The sequence below is a fragment of the Verticillium nonalfalfae genome, assembly GCF_003724135.2.
Source record: "Verticillium nonalfalfae strain VnAa140/NRRL 66861 chromosome Unknown scaffold_83, whole genome shotgun sequence".
NCBI lineage: Eukaryota > Fungi > Ascomycota > Sordariomycetes > Glomerellales > Plectosphaerellaceae > Verticillium > Verticillium nonalfalfae.
In genome coordinates, this window is record NW_021167308.1 from 115,913 (window position 1) to 136,579 (window position 20,667).

At 57.8% G+C, this 20,667-nt stretch overlaps 4 protein-coding genes across 4 annotated transcripts; 1 reads left to right on the plus strand and 3 right to left on the minus strand.

The window, feature by feature from the left end:
- Positions 1-442: 442 nt before the first annotated feature.
- On the minus strand, positions 443-1,132 carry LSM4 (RNA processing protein; the record flags this gene model as incomplete). Its single annotated transcript, XM_028642990.1, has 3 exons — positions 443-733; positions 823-973; positions 1,032-1,132. 3 exons carry the CDS (start codon positions 1,130-1,132, stop codon positions 443-445), a joined length of 543 nt encoding a protein of 180 aa, XP_028493369.1.
- Positions 1,133-1,437: 305 nt separating this feature from the next.
- On the minus strand, positions 1,438-2,916 carry D7B24_008909 (uncharacterized protein; the record flags this gene model as incomplete). Its single annotated transcript, XM_028642991.1, has 1 exon — positions 1,438-2,916. One exon carries the CDS (start codon positions 2,914-2,916, stop codon positions 1,438-1,440), a length of 1,479 nt encoding a protein of 492 aa, XP_028493370.1.
- Positions 2,917-4,389: 1,473 nt separating this feature from the next.
- On the minus strand, positions 4,390-10,744 carry D7B24_008910 (uncharacterized protein; the record flags this gene model as incomplete). The annotated part of the gene is made up of 2 exons (XM_028642992.1): positions 4,390-5,495; positions 5,545-10,744. 2 exons carry the CDS (start codon positions 10,742-10,744, stop codon positions 4,390-4,392), a joined length of 6,306 nt encoding a protein of 2,101 aa, XP_028493371.1.
- Positions 10,745-13,944: 3,200 nt separating this feature from the next.
- Positions 13,945-19,671, plus strand: FAS2 (3-oxoacyl-[acyl-carrier-protein] synthase; the record flags this gene model as incomplete). Its single annotated transcript, XM_028642993.1, has 3 exons — positions 13,945-14,473; positions 14,529-19,477; positions 19,561-19,671. The coding sequence occupies 3 exons, from the start codon at positions 13,945-13,947 to the stop codon at positions 19,669-19,671; spliced, it is 5,589 nt and encodes a 1,862-aa protein (XP_028493372.1).
- Positions 19,672-20,667: the final 996 nt, after the last annotated feature.

The window sequence follows — 20,667 nt, forward strand, 5'->3', positions numbered from 1 at the left end:
TGAATCGAAGACGGGAGTTCAAGAGTTCAAGCTTCAGTGGATCTTTCACGTGATCACGTGACCCTGCGTCAGTCCTTCATCGATCCGAAAGCACGAGGCACCACACGCAACCAAGGTCCTCTAGATGCGCTGAAAATGCATTTGTGATATTTTGAGTGGCTTTGAAAGCCCTTGCTTCACCCAGCGTGACAGCGCCCAGATCGGGTCCAGCCATGCTCCAAACACGGAGCGCCCAGCCAGAACTGCAAAAGTGGGAGGCCGCCTCAGAGAGCGAACATAGAGCCGCAACCTCGAGGCCCATCCCACACCCAGACTCTCGTGTCCGTGCCCTTCAAGCGACTGCGCTGCATCAGAATGCCAGCGCCGAGCGGACGCACCGCGCGCCTGCATCGCAGAGGTTTCTCAACCCAAGCCCACCCAAGTCCAGACTCCAACAACGGCTTCAAGCGCCGCGCCCCCTCCCCCTGCCACGGCCTTGTCCCCGTCCCCTGCCGCGGTCGCCGCCGCGGTGATCACCCCTCCCGCCGCCGCGTCCGCCTCGGAATCCGCCTTGGTTGTTCTGCTGGTTCTCCTTGACAATGTCGATAATATCGTCCGGTACGCGGAGGTACTTGATCTGTAGTCCGGCGATTAGCTTTGCGTTTGCGCTCGGGCGAATGGATGAAAAGAGATGTAAACGCACGTTGTTTCCCTTGACGTATACCTCGGGAATCTTGACAAACTTGTCGCCTTCCTGTCACGACACACAAATGGTCAGCCATAGCAAGCGCGCATGCACTCCAGGGCGAGCGCCAGCGGGTGTGGCCGGAGGAGAGAACGCACGGGACTCGTCTGGACGACCTCCTTCAGCGTGAGGTTCATCCACGTGTCGCACATGACGAGGTGGCCGTTGAGGGTCTCGCCGTTCTTGAGCTCGACGAGCATCGGGTGCCCTTGGGCGGCGTTGAGGAGGCCGAGAGGGAGCTGTCGAAGGCTGTTAGGTCGTGTTCCAAGTGTTGCGAGGGGGCGTCCTCAGGTCTGGAAAATCTTACCATCTCGTCGTGTGCGAGGGCAAATTTGCGGGCTGTGTGATGTTGATGACTGGAGGCTTGCGCTCGTGGACTTGGTGATGCGACGTGCTTGGTTGCAGCATGGAGCTGCGTTGTGGTGGGGCGTCGGTGTGGACATCATTGCTTCGGTGTAGGGCGTCGGTGACTCGGTGAGTGAGATCACCACATCTCCTCTGTTCATAGGATGTGGCTTTACGTACATGACCGACGTTGACGGGGGCCTAGTTGAGACACAATGTGCTGACTGTTTCTTGATGCATACATCGTGGTATTTATTGCTGCAAGCTCCATCTGTAAAGTCTATATACGACACATTTTTACCAGACGATACCTCATGATTACTCGTCATATCCTAGATCACCTCCCCAAGGTCACTATGTAGTAGTATTCAAGCTGGACTCCTGTCGTGCACCAGCCGCCCCCGTACCCAGACCTTTTTCGTGTTCCGGTCATCTCCGTTAAAAAGCCACTTGGCCATCTTCTCCTCCCACGTCTCCCAGCCGAAAATGTCTACATTGCCCTCGTCGCCACGCACGAGGCTCGCAATGGCGACCTCTCCCTCGCGTCCACCAACATGGTCCACGGCGCCCAGTCCGACGAGCTGCGCATCGAATTGCTTACCAACCTCAAAGCCGCCGACCGCGCTCTCCAGCCCGAGAATCGTGGCGCCGCCACGCGTGCCGAGGAACAGGGCCTCCTCAGCCGTGAGCTTGGCCCTCTCCTTCTCCGTGCCGTCCGGTAGGCCCATAGCGACGTGCCTCGAGACGAGACTCGACTGCCTCGCGGCCTCGAGGATAGATGGGCTGTAGCCGCCACTCATGTCGGTGCCGAGTCCCACTTCGACGCCCTTCTCCCAGAGCCAGCGCACGCGCGCGGCGCCCGACGTGAGGGCCGAGTTGCTTGCCGGGCAGTGTGACACACCGGAGCCCCTGGCGGCAACGAGATCAGCCTCCTCCTCGGTGAGGTGCACGGCGTGCGCGAGGATGGTGCGCTTCGTCAGGAGGCCGTGGTCGTCGTAGACGGCAGCGTAACTGGCCGAGTCGGGGAACATGCTCTTGACGAGAGCGATTTCGCCTTCGTTCTCAGAAATGTGCGTCTGGATCGGCAGACCCGTGTCGCGGTGCAGGGCGGCGAGGCCGTGCATAGCGTCGCTTGTGCAAGAGGGTGCGAAACGTGGGGTCAGGATCGGGGTGACGAGGTCGTAGGAGGGGTCGATGGCACGGATGTGTGCTATGGATGCTTCGGTGGCCTGCAAGGAAGCCTCGGCGGACTCATCGCGATAGTACGACGGGCACATGTCCTTGTGGTCCATACAGACGCGGCCGATGAAGGCGCGCTGGCCAATGTCGAGGCAAATGTCGGCAAGCAAGTTGGTGGCGGCAACGTCGACGGTGGCATAGTAGGCCGAGGTGGTGGTGCCGTGGGCGAGGGTGCGGCGGACGCAAGCCGTGTAGACGCGGCGCGCCTTGCTGAGGTCCTTGAGAGACGACTCAAGCGGGAAGGTGTATGTGTTGAGCCAGTCGAGGAGCGTAGACTTGCCAAAGATGCCAACATTGGGGTACTGGGACGCGTGGACGTGCGTGTCAATGAAGCCGGGGAAGAAGAACTGGCCAGGTGAGGCCGTGGTCACGGTGACCGAGGATTCGTCCCATTCGAGACGGGGGAACAGCTCGGTCCTGGCGCGGTCGAGGTTGCAGTCCGGCTCGACGGCGACAATGGTACCAAAGTGGTCGACGCAGACAGCTGTGTTGTGAAGATACTCGAGTGATTCGCGTGACTGGGAGTGGACAAAGGTGCCAAGGAAGAGCTTGTTGCTGGCGAGATAGGCCTCGGCCTTGCCGTGCGCATCATGGATAGCTTCACCCATGGTGACGACGGTTGGGCTGGTTAGCAGGAATTCGGGAGGCGTTGCCTTTCTCGTGTTGGCTGAGATTGAATATGGATAGCAATAGCCAAAACCAGAATAGCAAGCCAGCAAGCAGGAGCACCAGCTTCAGGTCCAGGTTCGAGAGATATTACCCAAAGCAAGAGAAATGACAAGAGCACTCGAATACTGGTCCGCACAAGTTGGGATTTATCGATGGAGATGAGCGAGGGCAGAAGGAAACCGCACTAGCAGGACATCTCCGTTGTCCGTCCTAGTCTCTTGGGTTCTGCTCGGTCTTGGCCTCGATCTAGGTATAGTGATGATAAGTACAGCCCGAGTGGGTTGTGTCGTCGAGATAAGGACAGGACGATAACGAATGGGCGTCTGGTTCTATTGTTGATGGATGCAAGCCACGGCTGAACAGGTAATGCGCCGTAGAGTGCCCGTGTTGGGATGTATGTACGAACGAACGACTGCGTGCCGACGAGTCTGGTAGAATGCAGACCGGCAACAATTGATGTCTTTTCACCAGCATCAACGGTAGCAGGTCCGTCCCCCTCCAGCGCGCGCCTGCCACCCCCACCATGTGAACGCGGACCCCTCACCGTCACACGGCGCTCGCCGGGGGCCGACGCTCATGCCTCCCCACCTTCTTCTCCTCATCCGCGATCGATGTTGCCTCTTCTTGCCCCTCACTTTCCCCCAAAAATGTGCCCCCCCCCCCAATCCCCCCCTCTGTGCCCCTCACCACCTCCCATGCCGGGTCACCTGATGACTTTGGCCTCTCCCTAAGAGAATGAGATTGTAGAATAAGGTAGGTCAACAAGGCGGAAGACCTCACCGTCAAGGCCTTTCCCTGGCTCGGGTCCCTGCAGGACACCCCTCGCCGATCGGGACTGTCAAACGCCCTCCCGTCCTGCCGTACCTTCTTGCGCTCCCTGGAACCACCTTAGCCCCGTCCCACTTTCTGTGTTACAACACCAGGGCCCCTCGGGCATTTCTCCAAGCCAAAGTGTCTCGTCACTTTGAGTCAGACCATCACACGTCGACCACGTCGGTGGAAGAATCAAAGCATAGGGGGTTTCCTTTCTTTTGTCAAACGAAGTGGCATTCTGCCTTCTATTTCCATCTTGTGCGACTTGTGCGACCTCGCCGATCTGGGCAGACCCAAAGAGAACCAAAACAGGTGATGCGGAGGGAGGACAAGACATAACTTTAAAATTCAGTCGCAAAACAAAGAGATGTCATGCGGAAAACAAAACGGCTTCTCTAAAAACATGGCGCAATGTGCACAAAAAGACAAGACGAAGTTAAAACAAAATACAGTCCCTCCCCCCCCGCCCCCGCCGCCGTTTCCCTCTTGGTACAAACAACCATGGCGCCATTCTCATCACGTGTCTATAGATATCTTCTTAATTGTTCTTGCTCGTCATCTCTCATCACCACTCTTCTCCAGCAGATATCTCGAGCAGCCTACGCGGCAGAGCCAAAGTCACCCTCCACACCGTTAATGCTGCTGCCCTCGCTAGACGGCGCATCCTGGTTGTAGCTGTCCCAGTTGGCCAGCACCGACGCAATCTTGGGCGAGTTGGTGAGCTTGTACACCTCCTCAAAGTACTCCTTGGTGATCGCAAACGGCTTGGCCGTCACGTTGGGAATATATTTGCCAATGAGCTTCGAGGGGTCGATCGTCGTCCTGTTGATCTTCTTGAGCAGGAACGAACGGAAGGGCTTAACACCCGACCGCAGGAAGGTCGAGTGGAACGGCACGTCGATACCCTTGAGAGGGATCGTCGCGAAGCCCCTCTGGAGGTCGAGCGGCGTTGGCTTCTTGAGCGTCTCCTCGGCAGAGCCCTTGACAATCTCTCGCAGCGCGTCCTTGGCCTCTGCGAGGTTGTTGCGCATCTCGTCCACGTCAATCTTCTGCACCTTGAGGAAGTTCATCACGCCAGTCAGCGTGTCGAGCGCCCGCAGGTCGCCTGCCGCGACGTACTGCATGTTGGCGATGTTGTAGTTGACAATCTCCAGCAGCCAACCCGTCTCCTCAGCGATCATGTTGACCACGAACTCAAGTGCCTCCTCGTTGAACGTCTTGGAGATGCGGCTGGGGTTGATGGCGCACATGGAGTAGTTGGAGCGACCTGCGGCGTCACGCTCGACAGCAACCTGCATCGTCAGGCCGCGATAGAACACAACGGACACCAAGCTCTCAATGGGCATGACCTCGGCCAGGGCCGCAAGTGCCGAGTACTCGCCGAGGGAGTGGCCGGCGAAAGTGCAGTCGCGGGGCACAAGACCCTTGGACTTCATGTCCTCAAAACTGGCCTTCTCCATAAGCGTCAGGGCGGGCTGTGTAAATTGTGTTGCCGACAGAAGGCCAGTAGGCGACCTGTACGTGTACGAAGTGGTCTTCTCATCAACCTCCTTGAAGATCTTCTCCGACTTGATGGAGCCATCAGCTGCCACTGTCTCGAAGGTCATGGCCATGTAGTTGGCACGGATGGCTTTGCCACGAGGGCCACCAAAGTGGATGGTCAGCTCCTTGGGGTTGTTCTTGACGATGTTCGTGATTGAGAAACCTGCGTTCATCAGTACAGTCACTTGAAACACGAGAGTAAGACTGCTTACCGTAGTTGTCCATCAGGTAGGTATCGGCGCGGTCCCACACATCCTTGGCGACAGGACTGCTGGCATAAAGCTCCATGCCCATGCCCTGCTCCTGAGAACCCTGACCGGTGAACACGTAGGCCGTCACGGGCTGCTCGATTTCGGCCTCGCCGAGGAGAACCTTCTCCTCGTTCTCCTTGTTGAGGGCCTCAACCTTGATGATCTTCCGACCGGCCACCATGCCGACGTGCTGCAACTTGACCTCGAGATCGTCGTTGGGCAGGACCATACCAACGAGAGAGGCGTGGAAGCTGCGAACGCGGCCAATGTTGTTCTCGGCGGCCCATGTCTCGACGAGACTACGCACCGAGGCACTGGAGTACATGCCGTGCGTGATGGTGCCGGGCAAGTTGGCGTATCCGGCAAATACACGCGAAACGTGAATGGGGTTGTAGTCGCCGGAAACACGAGCGTACGTCTCGTTGGAAGAGGGCGCACGAAGCTGCAGGGGAGTCTTTCCGCTCAGAGGAATGGGGTTCTCAAAGTTGAGGGGCTGATCGAGGGGCGAGCCGTGGCGCTCAAGGTAGTCAACTACAGGGTTACCATGCGAGACACCAGCCTCATAATCGACGCTAGCCACCTGGATAACCTCCTTGCTGGGGAGCTCAAGTAGCACCTGGCCGTAAGTCTGGATGCTGCTGAAAACCGTCTTGTTCTGGAACTTGAGGAAGCTCTGCAGACGGAACTCAAGAGTCTGTCCGAGAAGCTGGATGTCCTGAGGGAGGTCGTCAAGGTTGAACCACTCCTTGGCCTTGAGGACAGCGACATCCTGAGTGGTGGCGAGGTGAAGCTGCACAGGAGTCTCGGTCTTGCGCTGGAAGGTATTCTCAAAGTCCGAGTACACACCGCGGTACAGGAACTGGGACGTTACTTCCATGACGGCCTCGCCATCACGGCTAATTGTGCCGCAAACCTCAACCATCTTACCAGACTCCTGGTTGATGACAGCATTGATCTGAGCAGTGGTGCTGACCTCGTCACCCTTCTTCAAAGGCTCAGCGCCGGGTAGCATACGGAACTGGTTCGACAGGTGGACGAGCTTGAGGAGATCGCCGTCGATGGTGCGGGGGAAGATAGGCTTGGTAATAGCCTTCCAGCCGACAACAATAGCAAAGTCCATCGGCGCAAATACTGTCTTTCCGGGACGCTCGACAAAGGCCTCACCAGTGTTGCCAACAGCATGGACAAAGTCGTTGATGTCCTCTCCAGTGATCGTAGCCTTGCCACCATCAAACTGCTTGGAGACGTCAGCATCGAGGTCAAGAGTCTCGTTGCCGAACCAAGCACGCCAGTAGAACTCCTTGATGCGGTCATTGCGGCCCTCCATGACCTCGTGAATCGGAGCGTAACCAGCCTCGGGGCGGTACACGAATTTCAGGGGCAGGGACACCGGCTCGCCGAGGGCAGTGGTGTCCTTAATCATGTTGACCAGGATCTCGTTGTTACCAACAAGCTTGACCTCGAGAACGTCGACGTACTGGTTGTGGCGCGGCTGCTCCTTGACGATGATCCGGGTCCTCGCAGGGTCGTTGGGGTAGTGGATCTCCACGAACAGGCCACGGACGGGAGCGAAGACACGCTTCATCGGGTTGGTCTGGAACTTCTGACCTTGAACAAGAACCTCAGAAGTCAGGAGTGCGTGACGCCAGCTGCGACGGGGTCCGGCAAGAAGAGCCAGCCAGGCATCCTCAGTGGGCATGGTGGCAGACGGCGAAAGGTGCAGGCGGTACGTGTTCTTCGTCTCATCATACGAGGTAAGAAGACCATCGACATCCTCGACCGGGATCTCGGTATCGTTCAGCTTACCACCGAAGTACTCGATGGTGGGAATCGACTTCTTGTCGCCGCTGTAGAAGTCTTGGGTGAGACGCTCGACGTGGGTGTCGTGAACACCATCGAGGATATCCTTGATAGGTTCATCCAGAATGGTGGAGAACTTGGCGGCGGTAGGGCCCTGGAGAATGCAGGTCCTGCCGACGTCCTGGCCAATGACGGCGCCGAGGTCCTCGGACTGCCACAGCGAGTCCTTCTTGAAGAAGAACTCAAAGTTCTCATCAAGGGCGGGCACGAAGGTGGGGGGTTTCTGGCCGCGACGCTGGCAGAGCATGAGGAAGTGCTGAACGTCCTGCGCGTTGATAATCTGGGTGTCAGCCTCGGGGTAGCCAGCAAGAATTCTCTTGACAGTCTCGTAAGGGCTTTCGAGTTCGCCAAAGTCCTGGAGCAGGGAAGCCTGGCCAGGCTTCGAGGTGAAACGCTCCTCAACACGATGGATGAAATCTCCAGTAAACTTCTTGTAAGAAGCATCGATCCAGCGAGACTCGTGCCTGACGTAAAGCAAGTCGACCATGCGACGGACGACCTCGCCGTAAGTCATATCCTCGAGGTCGACAGTCTCACCGAAACGGTTGCGGCCAAACCAGACCTTCTGGAAGTCATCGTTCAGCTTCTTGATGATGTAGTCGCGGTTCTTCTTCAGTTCGGGAACGCGCTTCTCCTTGGGAAGACTGAAGATCTTCTTGTCCATCTCCGCCCACAGGACCACACCTCGAGTAGCCAGCTTGTGAATGGGCTCACCCATCTCAGAGCGAACCGTAATGACACCACCAGCAGGTCCCTTGTAAGTCTTCTCCCAGGACTCGTCACCAATACCAGGAGCATCAACGATGGCCTGCTTCGCGTTCTTGCTCGTATGAGCCTCCTTGGCAACCATCATGCGGCTGCCAAAGAGTGTACCATCAAAGGGCATGGGAGGGTAGCCGTAGCCCTTGGCCCACTCACCGGTGAGGTAAGGGTACGTGTCATCAGCTCCACCGAAGCCACTGCCAGCAACAAGAATAATGTTGGGGGTGCGACGGATACGTCCGTACATGCTCAGAATGGGCTGGTGGAAATCCTCGAAGGAGTGGTGGCCACCACCGCGACCGCCGGTCCACTGGAGAATCACGGGGAAGTCGGGGTTGGCCTTGGCGATGTTGATGACGGCCTGGATGGCATCAGACGAACCAGGCTTGAAGGCGATGTGCTTGAGGCCAAGAGTTTCAATGTACTCCTGAGCAACCTCAATGGAAGGGACACCGGCGCCGATGGTCAGACCCTCAATGGGGACTCCCTCAGCCCTGAGGCGGCCGAGGAGGGGAATCTGCCAAGCCATGGCGCGGGGGTTGACGTAGATGAGGTTTACGGTGATACCACGGCCGGCGGTAATGGCTCCTTCAATCTTAGACAGGGCCTCCGTCATGGTCTTGGCGTTGTAGTAACCACCGCCAGCAAGCTCAATGTGATAGCCAGCGTTCATGGTAGCGGATACGAAGTCCCAGGGCACCGTGCAGGGCGTCATACCGGCGACCATGACGGGAGGAAGACCGAGCAGCCTGCTCATCTTGGTGTCGACGAAGGTACGGCCCTGCGAGGTGGTCACCAGACGGGGTCCAAACTCCTTAACCCAGTCCACAGCATATCGGATGGCGTGCTCTTCGTCCCTGTCGAAAAGCTCAGACTTGTAGCCGACCTCTGTGACGGTGCCGTTGACGGATCCAGCCAGGATAACGTGGACGCCAGTGCCCTCCTTGTTGCGGCTGGTGAGTATTCCGAGGCCGGAGATGCCGCCAGGGCCAAAGTCGAGCACGTGGGTGGCATCGGGGAAGACGGTGGCCTTCTCCCAGTTGACGGGGTCTCTGGTGATGAGACGAACCAAGGCAGGGACAATGTTGCCTTCGACCTCCTCCCTGATATCCTTGCCAGTGTTTGTGTCAAAGACAGGGATGCCAAGATCCTCGGACAGGATCTCGATATCCTTGAGGTCGCCATCGATCAGCTCAGTAGCCTCGGCGAGGTACTTGCTGTGGAAGGGGGCCGTAATGGGGAGGAAGCGGTTCACGAACCGGCTCTTGCGCTCGGTGTAAGGGATTCGGGTCTGGTCGAGGCCGGTGGGAGCCTTGACCTTGCGCAGCTGGGCGTTGAGACCGTACAGGGAGATCGGAGGACCGGTGACGACCAGGTTTCGCGGGCTGTTGATGAGAGAAATGGAGATGTGGCGGTCTGCGGGGAGGTATTGGTTGGTGGCATCGATGTGCTTCTGGACCTCTGCCTGAGACAGGTCGCGGATGCTCAACATGGGAGTTGGGGTGCCCTCGCCATTGTCGATGGACTCGCGCAGCATGTTGGGTGTGAGCGACGTGCGGGGGAAGACCTGCTGACTACGGGCACCGATCCAGAAGAGGATGGTGAGCGCCGTGGGCGCGATCTCCTTCCACGACTCCCAAGAGCAAGCAGCAGCAGTGGCCGCAGCCAGAACGACACCTTGCGAGTGACCGGTGGAGCCGCTCAGCCTCTCTCGCAGCTTGCCGGGGTTGACACCCAGGGCCTTGCACGTCACCTCGTAGTGGGCGAGCTGCACAAGACCGATCAGAGGGAAGCTGACGGGGGCGGAGACGAGGTAGTCGAGATCAGGTGTCGCATCCTCGTCCTCCAGCCACCTCATGACGTCGAGGCCCTTGGGGTAGAGCTTCTCGGCGCTGGGGTGTTTGGACAGGTTCTGAAGGAGCTCGGCGGCGTGCAGAATGAGCTCGCCTACGAAAGGCTGATAGGTCTTGTAGATCTCACGCAGCTCATCAAAGTACTCTTCAATATTGCCCTGGCCGCCAAAGATGGTGTAGATGCCAGCAGCGCCATCCTCGGCGGCGCGGAACAGAGCCGACTCGTGCTCCTTAATGGGACGTCCCGCTGTTTGGCGGGCCTGGTAGTAGCTCTTGATCACAATAAGCTTCTTCTCGTCAATGCCGGGAAGAGATGCCACGAGGGCGTGGACTTCGTTGCCCTGCAGGTAGCCACGCTCGAACTCGACGAGAATGAGCTTGAGCACCTCCTCGTACGAGCCTTGATCGTCATCCTCGCCCTTCTCAACCTCGCTAGCAATAAAGCCGAGGTATCTGGCGAGGAGTTCGGCCACGGATGATGGCTCTTCGTCGAGCGCGAGCTCATCTGTGGCGGTGGGGAGGCTGGCAGAGAAGCGGTCCCTGAGCTGCTGTGCGTGGTAGTGGAGAGCGGTCGGCACGAGGAAAGAGGTCTCCAGCGAGCCGTGGGTGAGCGTGAGAGGTCGGAGGGAGGCGTTGGATCGGGGGGTTGAGACACCCGTCTGGGGGCCAGTGCCGGTACCGTACATGATGGGTAAATTATTGGGGGGTATCGAGAAGATATGCGTGGGTGAAGGGGAGCTATTCTCGTGGTCAGCCTAGCATATTCAAGGCAGCAGCACGCAAGTCAAGCTCCAACAGTCGATGTAGAGCGGAGCGTGGTCTCACCTTTCGAGTCTGACCCCGTGAACTCAGCGAAGAGCAGGAGACAGTGCTGGTGATTGCTCCGGTACGCTGCGATTGCGGCAGCAAGTTTTCTGGAATGGGGACCCTGAGCGCAGCTAGGCACACGTGGATATCGGGTCTTTGAGAAATGTATGGATTCTCCGGCGGCAGGGAGAGGATGTACGGCGCAAGAGGAATAGAAGGTATCTCGTCAAACCCCAGGAGGCAGCAGCGGTATCAAGACAGATGCTGTTTAATGAGGAGGAAGTAGGGGGGATTCAATGTCTGGGAGGAAGATGGAGGAGGCAGGCAGAATATGCGCGGCAGATGGGGGAGGGGTAAGGACGTGATGTGTTCAAGAATGTGTGTGGCCTGGACTACTAGTTCCTTGAGGGCGGTGGAGGAGGTGCGAGTGTGAAGGTCGGGATTCTGGAGCAATTGACTCTTAGCGAAGAATCCGACCAAGCTCCCTTTCCCTTGGGGCTGCACGGAATGGGTGGATGGATGGGTGGATGGATCGATGCTCTTTGGGCAGTTGTCTCGACAGCCTCTCCACTCATTGTCGGATTGACCAACCTAACGCAACAACGCAACGCCTCAATGGTCCTCACGGAGCCCTCAACAGCAAAAAAGTCTGAGCCGGTCGTTCGGAAGGGAAAGAAGTTGCAGGGGGGGTGGTCGAGGGGCTGGAGGGGCAGGCAGGGGGGTAGCTCTGGATTACTCTCGCCAAAATTTTAGTTCTGTTGGGGGAGGGCAGCACCAGAAGTCCCAGAAACCAGCTTCAGACAGGGCATATAGGCACCCGGTAGGCAGCCCCAGCGGTCGACCAGGTACCATGCCATGCTGGGGACGCCGCTCTTGTCCCCCCCCCCCCCACCTACCATGTTCGTTGTGGATGCGCGCCGCGGCTGCAACCCGAGTGATCCGCAGGGATGGACGGGTGTGGGAGAAGTACCGGTACATTGCATTGGCACTTATTCTCGCTTGACACAAGAAGTACCCTGCAACCTGTCAAGTGCCAGGCTGTCATGAAGAAAAAGTTCCATCAGTCAAAGTCGCGGGAACCTTCGGGCAAAACAAGGCAACGAAGCAAAGAGTTGACCTCAGGATGCGATCAGCCCCGGATCACTGCCTCTGCAGTGCAATACGACCAAGTACTCGACGTTTTCTGGCTACGACCTCATTGGCCCAGCCTGATTTCGGTACATTTGTCTACCCTACCTTATCTCTCACCCTCTCCCTGCTGTGCCGCCGAAGCTACCCTGGCCCCGACGACACATTATCCGGTAGGCGGTCAGGCAGCTCAGTGGCCACGGGAGGCTGCAACAGGGTTTCTGCCACTCATTTCCCGTGCCCCAAAGATCACCCAAGCCACCCCACGCTGTAAACTAAAGACCCTGAATTCCCCGTTCCGCGCGCTGCCGACGCAGGCCGCGGATTAGGGGGAGTTCAGCAGTAGGTGCCATCCTGAGTCAAGGGGGCAAGCCACGAGGCACAGCATCAAGAATGGAGCCGTTTCGCCATGCGTGAGATACTGGGAACTCTTGACGACGGAAGGGAGGCTGAATCAAGAATGGAGATATGGAGGGTGTTGAGCGAGGCCTTGGGCTCGAAAGGGTGAGTGAGATGGATGTGGTGGACGAGAGAAGGGAGCACTCGTTGCACCTTACAAAACGTTCCGAACGTTGGCCCCAGCGTGCAGGCAAATGTCCCAGCGGAAACACGCCGGACAGGGTATTGTGGCGACCCTGGTACCAGTACGAGCAGCTAGCCGGCAAAGCAGCGGGAGGCCAACAGCCAACGCTTGGCGGCGCATTACCACCGTCATCCCCAGTAAATGCCATCATGGCGCCACTTTCCCCTGCACCTCGATATTTTGCGGGCCAGGCCTTGGGCGGGAGCTCCCTCGGTCGTCGGAGAACTAGTGTCGCGAGCGCAAGGCCGAGACAGATAGAAGGTTCTTTCGGTATGCCGTGAGAGCCAATGATGTTGCATGGCTTTGGAGGACAGATAACAGGCTACGATGACGAACACCGTGTTATGTTGTGGAAGCGTGGTATCGCCGGCCGGTCGAGATCTGATTGTTGATGAGGCTCATGTCGATGCATAAGTTGGGACACAGGCTGCAGGGCCGTGACGAAAGGCCTCTCGTCCTCATCCCAATGGAAACTGGTGTGGAATCGCACATGGTGGGGTCAGTGAGGGGTCAGCTTGCCCCGTTCCCCTGATGTACCTTTTCCTTTTTGGGCTTAGCTGTGGCAGATGGTTGAGGAGTCTGCTCCATCTTGCAGCTTCCCACCAGCATGGACCCAAAGACACGTCGGGTCCCGGCCCAATCTTTTTTCTCCTAGGGGAACGCGTGTGGTGGGAAAGTGCTACCAGGGGAAGGAGGGGGGCCCAAGACTCTTAACCTGTCCAGGTGGGAAAGTACCTAGCGGCAGCTCTCGCTCTCGTCAATGGGAAGAAGCCTGGGCCTGTCTCACTGAACTGGCTTGTATTCTGTGAGGCGTGCCACCACAATCCATCCATCTCGGTTCAACAGTCGCTTGTTTTTTTCTGACTGATCCCTCCGCCTGAACCGTTGCCCTCCCCTCCTCCGCCGCCCCAAAGAAAGGAAAGCCAATTGCAGGAGACAATTCCCATCTCGAAGCCCCATCACCACCAACATCTACTCCCCCTCCTAGGCCTTGCTCTCCCGTGCCGTCTACTTCCCTTTGCCCGTCTCTCCCACGGACTTGACCCTCTCCAACTCCAACAACTCCCGCCTCCTAACCTTTCACTCACCCCAAGTCCTCGACCGGCCTAAACGCATCGACCTGCCACTCCTCCCCTCCCCTCAGGCTCGCTGGTCTCCTACTTTTTCTTAATACCCAACTCGACCACCCGGCACTGCAACGACCGGCTCAAACGCACAGAAAACCCGACGCAGCTAGATCCGGGCAGCTTGATTCTCTGGTTTACTCGCAGAGACTTGCTCCAAAGTTGACGACCCCAGATACCCTCTCCAACATCGGTTCCCCTCCCAGTTCCGAACAGTTGAGCTCCGAGCTCTCGTCAGCCCAACATGCGTCCCGAAGTCGAGCAAGAACTCTCCCACACTTTGCTCGTCGAGCTCCTTGCCTACCAGTTTGCTTCGCCCGTCAGGTGGATCGAGACGCAAGATGTTTTCCTCGCTGAGAAGACGGCGGAGCGCATTGTCGAGATTGGTCCTGCCGACACCCTTGGCGTGATGGCCAAGCGCACATTGGCCTCCAAATATGAAGCGTACGATGCTGCCAAGTCCGTCCAGCGCCAGATTCTTTGCTACAACAAGGACGCAAAGGAAATTTATTACGATGTCGACCCTGTCGAAGATGAGCCTGAGCCAGCGGCGGCAGCTGCCGCGCCCGCTGCTGGTGCCCCAGCTTCCTCCGCAGCCCCCGCCGCCGCTGCTGCCCCCGCCGCCGCGGCCGCTCCCAGCGCCGGCCCTGCAGCACAGGTTCCTGATGCGCCTGTCCAGGCCATTGACATCGTGCGAACTCTGATTGCTCAAAAGCTCAAGAAGCCCCTCACCGAGATCCCTCTTAGCAAAGCTATCAAGGATCTTGTTGGTGGTAAGTAAGCCCCGAGCCACAGAACTACAAACTGTGACCTAATTCGTATGGGCAGGCAAATCCACACTCCAAAACGAAATCCTCGGCGACCTGGGTAAGGAGTTTGGCTCGACCCCTGAAAAGCCTGAGGACACACCCCTTGATGAGCTTGGTGCCTCGATGCAGGCTACCTTCGACGGCCAGCTCGGCAAACAGACACAATCCCTTATCGCTCGCCTGATTTCTTCCAAGATGCCCGGTGGCTTCAACATCACAGCCGCTAGGAAGCATCTCGAGACGAGGTGGGGTCTCGCTTCGGGCAGGCAAGACGGCAGTCTTCTCCTGGCTCTTACGATGGAGCCCCCTGCCCGACTCGGCTCGGAAGGTGACGCCAAGGCCTTCTTGGATGATGTGGCTCAGAAGTACGCTTCAAATGCTGGCATCAGCCTGACAACGGCGGCGGCGGCGGGCCCCGCGGGCGGCGGTGGCGGTGGCATGATGATGGACCCCGCTGCCATCGATGCCCTCACCAAAGACCAACGTGCCATGTTCAAGCAACAGCTTGAGCTCCTCGCGAGGTACCTCAAGCTGGACCTTCGTGCCGGTGACAAGGCGGCTGTTACATCCCAGCAGTCGGAGAAGGTTCTTCAGGCACAGCTGGATCTCTGGACAGTCGAGCATGGCGACTTTTACGCCTCTGGCATCCTGCCCGTCTTCAGCCCCCTGAAGGCGCGTACGTACGACTCGTCCTGGAACTGGGCTCGTCAGGACGCCCTCAACATGTACTACGACGTCATTTTTGGTCGTCTCCAGGCTGTTGACCGTGAAATCGTCAGCCAGTGCATTCGCATCATGAACCGCGCCAACCCTACATTGATCGACTTCATGCAGTACCACATGGATAATTGCCCCACCGACCGTGGTGAGACCTACAAGCTATCCAAGCAGCTGGGTCTGCAGCTCATTGAGAATTGCAAGGACGTCCTCAACGCCTCGCCCGTGTACAAGGACGTCGCTGTACCGACTGGCCCTCGCACGACCGTCGACGCCAAAGGCAATCTGAAGTATGAAGAGGTCCAGCGTCCGAGCTGCCGCAAGCTGGAGCACTACGTCCAGCAGATGGCTGAGGGCGGCAAGATCTCCGAGTACGGCAACAGGACCAAGGTCCAGAACGATCTCAAGCGCATCTACAAGCTCATCCGTGAGCAGCACAAGATGTCCAAGACCTCGCAGCTCGAGATCAAGAGCCTCTACGGTGATGTTCTGCGCTCTCTCAGCATGAGCGAGAGTCAGATTATCCCCAAGGAGAACGGCAAGCCCAACGGTGTCAAGAAGGTCAGAACCAACGGTCCCGGCAAGGGCAAGGTTGAGACCATTCCCTTCCTGCACCTGAAGCGCAAGACTCTCCACGGCTGGGACTACAGCAAGAAGCTGACGGCATCGTACCTGACGTGCCTCGAGGAAGCTGCCAGAGACGGCGTCACCTACGCTGGCAAGTACGTCCTGATGACCGGCGCTGGCGCTGGCTCCATCGGAGCCGACGTTCTTCAGGGCCTCATCAGCGGTGGTGCCAAGGTCGTCGTAACCACCAGCCGCTTCTCGCGCGAAGTCACCGAGTACTATCAGTCCATGTACGCTCGCTACGGTTCCAAGGGTTCCCAGCTTGTTGTCGTTCCTTTCAACCAGGGCAGCAAGCAGGATGTCGAGGAGCTTGTTCAGTACATCTACGACACAAAGACTGGTCTCGGCTGGGATCTCGATTTCATCATCCCCTTCGCTGCTATTCCCGAGAACGGCCGCCAGATTGACAACATTGACTCCAAGTCTGAGCTGGCCCACCGTATCATGTTGACCAACCTCCTGCGTCTCCTTGGTTGTGTCAAGATCCAGAAAGCTGAGCGTGGATTCGAGACCCGCCCTGCCCAGGTCGTTCTTCCCATGTCTCCCAACCACGGTACCTTCGGTAACGATGGTCTGTACTCCGAGTCGAAGCTCGCACTCGAGACCCTGTTTAACAGGTGGCACTCCGAGGACTGGGGTCACTACCTCACCATTTGCGGCGCCGTCATTGGTTGGACTCGTGGCACTGGCCTCATGGGCGGCAACAACGTTGTTGCTGAGGGTGTTGAGGCCTTTGGCGTCCGCACCTTCTCTCAGCAGGAGATGGCGTTCAACCTCTTGGGTCTTCTGGCCCCTGCCATCGTCGATCTCTGCCAGTCCGAGCCTGTGTTTGCCGACCTGAACGGTGGTCTTCAGTTCATCCCCAACCTGAACGAAACCATGACCAGACTTCGCAAGGACATAATGGAGACGGGCGAGACCCGTCGCATCGTCGCCAAGGAGAACGCCATTGAGAACAAGGTCGTCAACGGACCCGATTCTGAACTCCTGTACAAGAAGAAGCTCATCGAGCCCCGGGCCAACATGAAGTTCGACTTCCCCCCCCTCCCCGACTGGGATGCTGAGATTGCTCCTCTCAACGACAAGCTCAAGGGTATGGTCGATCTTGAGAAGGTCGTCGTCGTCACCGGTTTTGCCGAGGTTGGTCCTTGGGGCAACTCCCGCACTCGTTGGGAGATGGAGGCTTATGGCGAGTTCTCTATCGAGGGCTGTGTTGAGATGGCTTGGATCATGGGTCTCATCAAGAACCACAACGGTCCCATTAAGGGCAAGCCATACTCTGGATGGGTTGATGCCAAGACCGGTGACCCCATTGAGGACAAGGACATCAAGCCCAAGTTCGAGAAGCACATTCTCGAGCACTCGGGTATCCGTCTCATCGAGCCTGAACTGTTTGATGGCTACGACCCCAACCAGAAGCAGCTTCTCCACGAGGTCGTCATTGAGGAGGACCTCGAGCCCTTCGAGGCATCCAAGGAGACTGCTGAGGAGTTCAAGCGCGAGCACGGAGACAAGGTGGAGATCTTTGAGATTCCCGAGTCTGGCGAATACATTGTGCGCATGAAGAAGGGCGCTGGCCTTTGGATTCCGAAGGCACTTCGTTTTGACCGCCTTGTTGCCGGCCAGATCCCCACAGGCTGGGACGCCAAGAAGTACGGTGTCCCGGAGGACATCATCGACCAGGTCGACCCCGTCACCCTCTTTGTCCTCGTCTCCGTCGCCGAGGCGCTTCTTTCGTCTGGTATTACCGATCCCTACGAATTTTACAAGTACGTCCACGTCTCCGAGGTGGGCAACTGCATTGGCTCCGGTATGGGAGGTGCTGGCGCGCTCCGTGGTATGCACCGCGATCGCTTCCTCGATAAGCCAGTCCAGAACGATATTCTCCAGGAATCATTCATCAACACCATGGCCGCTTGGGTCAATATGTTGCTCCTCTCCTCGTCGGGTCCCATCAAGACGCCTGTCGGTGCTTGCGCCACCTCCGTCGAGTCGGTCGACATTGGTTATGAAACCATCATGGAAGGCAAGGCCAAGATTGTCTTTGTCGGTGGTTTCGATGACTTCGGTGAGGAGGGCTCTTACGAGTTCGCCAACATGAAGGCCACCAGCAATGCTGTTGATGAGTTGGCTCACGGCCGTACGCCCAAGGAGATGTCCCGCCCCACTACCACCACCCGTAACGGCTTCATGGAGTCTCAGGGCAGCGGTGTCCAGATTCTCATGACTGCCAAGCTTGCCCTCGATATGGGTGTCCCTATTCACGGCATCGTTGCCCTCACCACGACTGCCAGTGACAAGATTGGCCGCTCCGTCCCCGCGCCTGGCCAGGGTATCCTGACGTCGGCCCGCGAGCATGCCAGCAAGTTCCCCTCGCCCCTTCTGGATATCAACTACCGTCGCCGCCAGATTGAACTTCGCAAGAAGCAGGTCAAGCAGTGGCAGGAGTCTGAGCTTGAGTACCTCTGGGAGGAGGTTGAGGCCATGAAGGCTCAGGGCCACGGCTTCGATGAGAAGGAGTACGCCCACGAGCGTGCGTTGCACATTGAGAAGGAGGCGCAGAGGCAGGAGAAGGAGGTCCTGCGCAGCCTGGGCAACAACTTTTGGAAGTCGGACCCTACCATTGCGCCTCTGCGCGGTGCCCTCGCTACATGGGGTCTCACGATCGACGACCTGGACGTCGCCTCGTTCCACGGTACCTCGACCAAGGCGAACGACAAGAACGAGTCATCTGTCATTTGCCAGCAGCTCAAGCACCTTGGCCGCAAGAAGGGCAACGCCGTGCTGGGTATTTTCCAGAAGTACCTCACTGGTCACCCCAAGGGTGCTGCCGGTGCCTGGATGATGAACGGTTGTTTGCAGGTCCTTAACTCGGGTCTCGTGCCCGGTAACCGCAACGCCGACAACGTCGACGCCGTCATGGAGCAGTTCGACATGATCGTCTACCCCAGCCGCAGCATCCAAACGGACGGCGTCAAGGCCTTCTCGGTCACGTCGTTCGGTTTCGGTCAGAAGGGCGCGCAGGCAATTGGTGTGCATCCCAAGTACCTCTACGCCGCGCTTGACGAGGAGACGTATGAGGCCTACAGCGCCAAGGTGGAGGCGCGTCAGAAGAAGGCATACCGCTTCTTCCATAACGGCATGATCAACAACACGCTGTTCGTGGCCAAGAGCAACGCTCCTTACGATGAGGAGCAGCTGGGCAAGGTCCTACTGAACCCCGACGCGCGCGTCTCGGTCGACAAGAAGACTTCGTCTCTGACGTACGCTCCCAACTTTATGAAGCAGTCGGAGAAGACGGTCAAGACGAGCGCGGCCAAGGCGACGCAGGACATGATGGAGACGCTGGCGAAGAAGACGGTCTCGAGCAACAGCAAGGTCGGCGTTGACGTCGAGGACATCTCGGCCATCAACATTGAAAACGAGACGTTTGTGACGAGGAACTTCACGGCGGGCGAGATTGCCTACTGCCAGAAGGCGCCCAGCCCTCAGAGCTCATTTGCGGGGCGATGGAGCGCCAAGGAGGCCGTGTTCAAGTCCCTCGGCGTCGCCAGCAAGGGCGCCGGCGCGGCGCTGAAGGACATCGAGATTTCCAAGAACGAGGATGGTGCTCCCGTGGTTAACGTACGTTCAATCTTGTTTATCCTGACAGAAGCCCCCTCCCCCCGCCCTTGGTGCATGATTACTGACTTTTTCTTTTCTCACAGCTCCATGGCGATGCCGCGGCAGCGGCCAAGAAGGCAGGTCTCAAAGAGATCAGCGTGTCCATCTCGCACTCGGACTCGCAGGCAATCGCAGTGGCAGTGGCCACGTTCTGAGCGAGCAGGTAGATGGTAATGAGAGCCCGCATGTAATTGTTTTTCCACGGGAGGTACGCAAATGGGCGGAGCATGGGACTCGAGTATCTGTCTTTGTTTTATTCGAGGCATGTTTTTTATTCTTCTCGACAGGTTATCTATAGAAGGAGAGGAACGGAGAGGGTGGGACGTTTTTGAGACTTGAGGCACGGGACGAGGGCACTTTGGGAGGAGTTCCCTCGGGTTGCTGTCGTCAAGTTTCGGAAAGCGAGTAGCACAGCACAGACAGGCAGACAGCTGGGCGCGGCTGCGGCGACTTGAAGGGATGAAGAGAAGTAAGAGAGAGATAAAGATGTAGACATGCGACTCTGAGCAATGTGACAGGTTACAGCTTAAATTGGGTGTGAATGCCTTCCTGCAAATCGTGAATGACGATGCGCCTCCAGCACGCGATGAAAGGGAGCCAACGGCAATGCTGGCCCTGCGTGGCTTCGTTGAAGCTCAAGACGGCTGTAAAAGGCTGAGCTCGTCCGTGGCCTCGGAGGAAGGGGGGCGTGATTGCAAGCGTTGAGGTTCAACGAGGAGAGGAAAGGGTGTGTGGGGGGGACCGGGCGGTCGAATATGCCCGTCTGACAGCCAGGGTGGGCTTGTCGCTGGGGCTGGCTTGCATTCATGCTAGGAGAATTAGGTGCCGAAGCTGTCTATTACGAGCATCATTTGCGCCTTGCAGACAGGTCGTGGTGAAGAGCAGCAGGCAGACCCTTGGACGTGGTGAGTGGAGGCAAGCTTTCTCGTGCTTTTGCTTTTTGACTTTGTCTTTCCTGGAGAGGGGGGGGGGGACGGGGCTTGGCAATCGAATGAGGCCATCACCAGATCACGTAGCTCGAAGTGCGGAAATCGCGGAACGCCCCAGGCGAACGGGGATCGTCTCAGGAGGTTTTACGTACCGAAAAGTCACAGTATAAAGGCGCCCATGCTGATCGGTCACCGTTTTCGAAGGGATGGATGCATGGGGGG